Source organism: Theobroma cacao, chromosome 5, assembly GCF_000208745.1.
Source record: "Theobroma cacao cultivar B97-61/B2 chromosome 5, Criollo_cocoa_genome_V2, whole genome shotgun sequence".
NCBI classification, from domain to species: Eukaryota; Viridiplantae; Streptophyta; class Magnoliopsida; order Malvales; family Malvaceae; genus Theobroma; species Theobroma cacao.
In genome coordinates this window covers 25,752,662-25,759,195 of record NC_030854.1, presented here as the reverse complement: position 1 = coordinate 25,759,195, position 6,534 = coordinate 25,752,662, and the positions used below count along the sequence as shown (strand labels likewise).

Here is a 6,534-nt window from a genome sequence, read left to right as displayed (position 1 = left end):
TCGGCACTTCCTTCCATACAAAGCCTCGTATGGTGCCATCCTAATACTAGACTGAAAACTGTTATTATACGCGAACTCCACCAATGGCAAGTGTCTGTCCCAACTCCCAATAAAGTCAATGACACAAGCTCGTAACATATCCTCCAAGGTCTGAATAGTTCTCTCAGATTGACCATCTGTTTGCGGATGAAAGGCAGTACTAAATCTCAATTTAGTTGCAAGAGCTTCCTGAAATTTCGGCCAAAATCGAGAAGTAAACTGAGGGTCTCGATCTGACACAATAGAAACTGGAACTCCATGTAATCTCACAACCTCATCTATATAAAGTGTTGCCAGCCTCTCAATAGAATACGTGCTATGGATAGCCAAGAAATGGGCAAACTTAGTCAATCTATCCACAATCACCCAAATAGCATCTTTCCCACTTTGTGTCAGCGGCAAACCCAATACAAAGTCCAAAGTCATGTGTTCCCACTTCCATTCAGGAATCGGTAAAGGTTGAAGAGTACCTGACGATTTTTGATGCTCCGCCTTGATCTGTTGACATGTCAGACATTTCGCTACAAACTTTGCTATGTCTCGTTTCATACCCGACCACCAATAACTTTTTTTAATAGTCTGATACATCTTGGTGCTTCCGGGATGTAAAGCATAGGCGGAAGAATGAGCTTCCTCCAAAATAGCTCGTCTCAACTGATCATCCTTAGGGACACAAATTCGGTCTCTAAGCATCAAAGTACCATCATCGTTGAGTCTAAACTCACTAGTTTCTCCATCTTGCAGCTTTTGAACTTCCTGTTTCAACCAATCATCAGATTTTTGCAATTCTCTGATCTGATTCAACAATGAAGGTCTCACGACGAAACTAGCAAGTAGGGTTCCATCCTCACCATTATTCAACTGGATCCTTAGAGATTTTATCTCAAGTAATATCGAAAAATAAGAACTCTGAAGTACTGCTAATGAAGATGAGAATTTACGACTTAAAGCATCCGCTACAACATTTGCCTTTCCCGGATGATAATCAATCACCAAGTCATAATCCTTAATCAACTCCAACCATTGTCTCTGTCTCAAATTAAGCTCTTTCTGGCTGAGCAAATATTTCAAGCTTTTATGATCAGTAAAAATCCGACAACGCTCACCATATAAATAATGTCTCCAAATCTTCAATGCGAAGACTACTACTGCTAACTCCAAGTCATGAGTAGGGTAATTCGTTCTGTGCTTCTTGAACTGCCGGGAAGCATAAGCTATTACCTTATCATCCTGCATCAACACACACCCTAATCCCAACTTAGATACATCACTGCATACCACAAATTCTTTTCCATTAATAAGAAGTGTTAAAACTGGAGCAGAGGTCAATCGGTTCTTTAGCTCCGGAAATCGATTCTCACAAACATCATCCCACTCATTCTTAACTCCTTTACGAGTCAAACGAGTCAGAGGAGCTGCTATCAAAGAAAATCCTTGAACAAATCTCCAGTAATAACCGGCTAAGCCAAGGAAACTACGAATCTCAGTTACCGTTCTCGGTTGCTCCCATTGCAAGATTGCCTTAATCTTCTTAGGATCGACATAAATTCCAGCTCCGGACACCACATGTCCCAAGAAAATCACTTTCTTCAACCAGAATTCACATTTAGAGAAATCGGCATAGAGTTGCCTCTCGCGCAAAGTTTGTAACACAATGCGCAAATGGACAGCATGTTCATATCATTCTTCGAATAAACCAGGATGTCATCTATGAATACTATCACAAAATTATCCAAGTATGGATGGAACAACCTGTTCATAAGATCCATAAAAACTGTCGGGGCATTAGTTAAACCAAACAGCATCACCAGAAACTCATAATGCCCATAACGCGTCTTGAAAGTAGTCTTGGGTACATCCTGCTCCTTAATCCTCAACTGATAGTACCCAGATCTCAAATCAATCTTAGAGAATACCATAACACCTCGTAATTGATCAAAAAGATCATCTATCCGGGGTAAAGGGTATTTATTCTTGATGGTCACTCGGTTCAGTTGACGGTAATCGATACACAATCGAAGAGTGCCATCCTTATTCTTTACAAATAGGACTGGTGCACCCCAAGGAGAAATGCTGGGGTGAATGAAACCTTTATCCACCAAATCTTGCAATTGGACTTTCAGTTCCTTCAACTCTGTCGAAGCCATTCCATATGGAGGGATAGAAATAGGTGCAGTACTCGAAAGTAAATCAATAAGGAGCCCAAGCTCTCGATCAGGAGGCAGTCCCGGTAACTCATTAGGAAATACATTAGAAAACTCACTTACTATTGGGACATCTTCTAACTTAGGTTCCCCCTTTGAAGTATCAATCACATGTGCCAAATAAGTCGGATACCCTTTTTGCACTAATTTCGAAGCTTTGATGGTCGAGATTACACAGGACGGTAATACTCGACGTTCCCATGCAAATACAATCTCTGCTCCCTTCGAATTTCGTAAATAACTTCTTTTCGGAAACAATCCACATTCGCCCGATGTGCAGTTAACTAGTGCATACCCAATATTAAATCAAAATCCAAGATCTCTAGAGGAATTAAGTCACTCCTAAATTCTTCCTCACCTACCCTTACCCCACAGTCTCTATAACAAGTATTTCTAATCAACTGTTCTCCTAGAGGAGTATGCACTACAATTTCTCTCTCTAATGGTGACAGGTTTTTATCAGCAATTGATGCAAATGTCGTACTAACATAAGATCTATCTGAGCCAAAATCTATCAAAACATAAGCATCTTTATCAAATAAAGACATAATACCTGTCACTGCTCCAAGTCGGACCCGTGCCTCATCTTCCGTCACAGCGAAAACTCTTGTCAAGGTACGAGTCTGTGGTCTCGAAGGTGGATGTGTCGGGATATTACTCTCCACACCAGACCGTATGGCTACTCCCTGTCTCGGTGGTAACCTAGAAGTATCTCTCCTCTGCATATCAGTGCGAGTTAGTGGAGATGATGTAGCTACATTGGTTCGTCCTAATTGTGGGCAATTACTCCTAATATGACTCAGCTAACCACAATGAAAACATAGTGCAGGTTCTTTACACAGCCCAACATGATAATTCCCATAATTTCTGCATCTGTCAGAACCTCCGGAACTCTTCCCAAAACCAGTCATGGCAGATCTGCTAAACCTCGAAGGTCTCTGCTGTGATAGTGGAAATGGAGGTCGAGGAGATGTCATGGAAACAGAAATAATGCTCCCTGAAGTCGCTGAGTCCTTGCCTTTTTTTACTGGCTGACTAGAAGACATACCAGAATTTCTCTTTTTTGTAAACTCAGTCCGAATCTTCCTATTCTCAGTCGTGAGCTTCTCAGCCAGTAAAGCCATCTATACCACCTCCTTATGTGGCTCCCTACCAGTCACTGTCATCTGCTCTTTAATCTCATTACGGAGCCCTTCCTCGAAATAGCTGGCCTGATCCTGCTCAGATTTCACTAGATCCGGCACATATAACATCAACTCATTAAAACGAGTCTCGTACTCCTCTACCGTTAGATTTCCTTGTTTCAAGCTCAAAAATTCTCTTTTCTTTTCTTTTTGATGGAAATAAGTGAAATACTGACCATCGAATTCTCTAAGGAAGTCAGACCATGTTTGAGGAGTAGTGGAACGGGACTTCACTGAATTCCACCAGGTACGAGCCCTCTTCTCTAATAATCTCGCAGCCACCATCAACTTCATGTCGTCATCTAATCCCATATCAGAAAGAGTCTCTGAAATCTGATTAATCTAGTCCTTTGCCACAGTGGTATCCAACTCACCCGTGAAAGACACACAACTGAGCTGTCTAGCCTCCTTTAGCTTCTTGGAAATGGATACATCCTGTACTAGTGGTGGAACTAAAGGAGTAGTTTGAGGCACTATAGGTGGAACTTGACCAGTCTGAGCTTGACCAGCCATTGCGGTAAAGAAAGCTGTCAATGCTTGTGCTGCCTCAGTAGGCATGGCGGGAATGCTAGTAGGTGGCGGAGGAGGTAGAAGATGTAGAGGAGTCTCGGCCTGCTCAGCAGCAGGTGCTGCCCGAATGGTGGATGCAGCTGATTCCTTTTCTACTGTATCTGACTGATGTTGGGAACGACCTCTTCCCCTCCTAACCGATCTAGTGAAAGGTGGGCGTCCGCGTCGAGGAGGCATTATAATCTATAAAAGAATACGAGCAAATTTAGGTAACCTTAGGCTCTATATGCAGATGCATGCATTCTATTCAACCTAACCTAACTTAATCCGAGGCCACACTGATACTGTAAATTTTTAAAACAACTTTAAAATCAAAAACTCTTATCTTTAAAACCAAAAGCTCTGATACCAATCGAATTGTCATGACCCGGTACTCCCTTCGAGCCCGTGACAACCGTCGCAGTGTCCCGGTAGACATTCATTGCCCGAAATGTCAACCTGAAACCTCGCAAGGCTTTACTATCAGTTTCTCATTTTCCTTGTGAGCAACCATTATCAAATATCGTGTTCTAAAAGATTTTAAACTATTTCCAACTAAAAACAAATAAAATATTAATTTTCGTCTCACAAGGGTATTTTGGTCATTTTTCTCAAAAATTTTGAAACTGGCTAAAACGTAATATACAAGTACAAAACACATAATTCATATTCAAAATGAGTTTAAAAGTCTAAAATCTTCATTTAAAACGAAATTATGGTTATTTGAATATAATAAGAAAATAAAAGAAATATTAAGTAAAATATTCTATTTTCTTATAAAACAATATTTATAGAGTTATACGTGAATAATTTTTATAGCGTAAAAGCTAAATAAATTTATACATACTGTAATACAGTAAGCCAAAATATTTAATTTAATTTACAATAACAAGAGGGCCCCCGAATAAATAAAAGTAAAAAGGACTGTGAACCTACGGTTTGGAAAATGCAGATCCAACGGTAGTCCTCGATGAGATCAGCTATCTACAGTCTATACTGAACCTGATTGTTCTATCTGCTAATTGCAAAGAAACTGTGGTAGGTTGTATCTCATTAAGTCCAATTTTCTCAATAATTGACAAAGGCATGATTGAAACACCTGCACCCAAATCACATAAAGCTTTAGTAAATTTAAATCTACCAATAGTACAAGGTATAGAAAAACTCCCTGGATCTTTAAGTTTTGGTGGAAGCTTGTTCTGAATTATTGCGCTGCACTCCTTAGTAAGTGCCACTGTTTCAAAATCTTCCAGTTTCCTCTTCTTAGTTAAGATGTCTTTCAGGAATATGACATAACTTGGCATGTTTTCCAAAGCTTCAGCAAAAGGAATGTTTATGTGGAGTTTCTTGAAGACATTGAGGAATTTCTCAAACTGTTTATCAAGCTTTTGTTTTTTCAACCTTTGTGGGAATGGTGGTGGAGGATAATTTGCTTCAAAATTCCCTTGATTTTTAGCTTGTCCATTATCTGTCTTTTCCTCTTCAACTTCTTTATCAACAATTGCCTTGTCATCATCTATATGCTCCTTTAAAGATTCAATTGATTTTTTTTTCACCCCTCTGACTTCTTTTCCACTCCTAAGTGTAACTGCATTACAATGTTCCTTACCTTTGGGATTGACTTGTGTATCACTTGGTAAGGCACCTTGGGGTCTACTGTTGATGGAGTTTGCAAGCTGTCCCATTTGGGTATCAAGATTTCTCAAGGAGGCTCCATAGCTTTGAATTATGGCATCAGTCTTGGACATATATTGCAAGATAAGTTCTTCCACTTGGGACTTCTTTTCAGGAATTGGTGGTCTAGATTGTTGTTGAAAATTAAGAGGCACGTTGGGGTTTGAATTGGAAGGCCCTGTATTATTGTTCCATGAAAAGTTGGGGTGGTTTCTCCAACCAAGATTGTATGTATTAGAGTATGGGTTATTCTACTGCTTGTTGAAATTCCCCACAAATTGGACTGATTTAGAATTGTATGGACATTGATCATTTGAATGGCCATCCCCACACATCTCACAAATTGAATTTTGAACTGCATGAACTCTCATTGTGTCAATCTTCTTGGATAGTGCAGCCACTTGCGCAACTAAGTTGCTCATTGCATCAATTTCATAGGCTCCAACAACTTTTCTCGAACCCGACCTTTCTGAAGGCCATTGATAATTATTTGAAGCCATCTCTTCCAACAAATTATAAGCATCTGCAGCATTCTTACTCATCAATGCCCCACCAGCAGCAGCATCTGTCACGACCCGAAACTCCCATCGAGCCCGTGATAATCGTCGTGAAGTCTTGTCAGACATTCTTTACCCCGAATGCTGATCGAAACCTCGCAAGGCTTTCATATCAGTTTTCTTACCTCCCCTATGATCGACAGTAACTAAAATCGTGTTTTGAAACGAAATGGACCATTTTCCCATTCAAAAACAATGAAAATTTATTTCTGTCTCACAGGGGTATTTTAGTCATTTTTTTATTTTCTTTTCTGAAAATTTTGAAATCCGTAAAAATGTATTATGTAAGTGGAAACACATATTTCATGATTTAAATTAAATTTTTAA

At 39.7% G+C, this 6,534-nt stretch overlaps 1 protein-coding gene across 1 annotated transcript; it reads right to left on the bottom strand.

Moving 5' to 3' along the window:
* On the bottom strand, nucleotides 4,957-6,276 carry LOC108661973. Its single transcript, XM_018120969.1, has 2 exons — nucleotides 5,955-6,276; nucleotides 4,957-5,828 (listed from the first exon to the last, which is right to left on the bottom strand). The coding sequence occupies exons 1-2, from the start codon at nucleotides 6,274-6,276 to the stop codon at nucleotides 4,957-4,959; spliced, it is 1,194 nt and encodes a 397-aa protein (XP_017976458.1).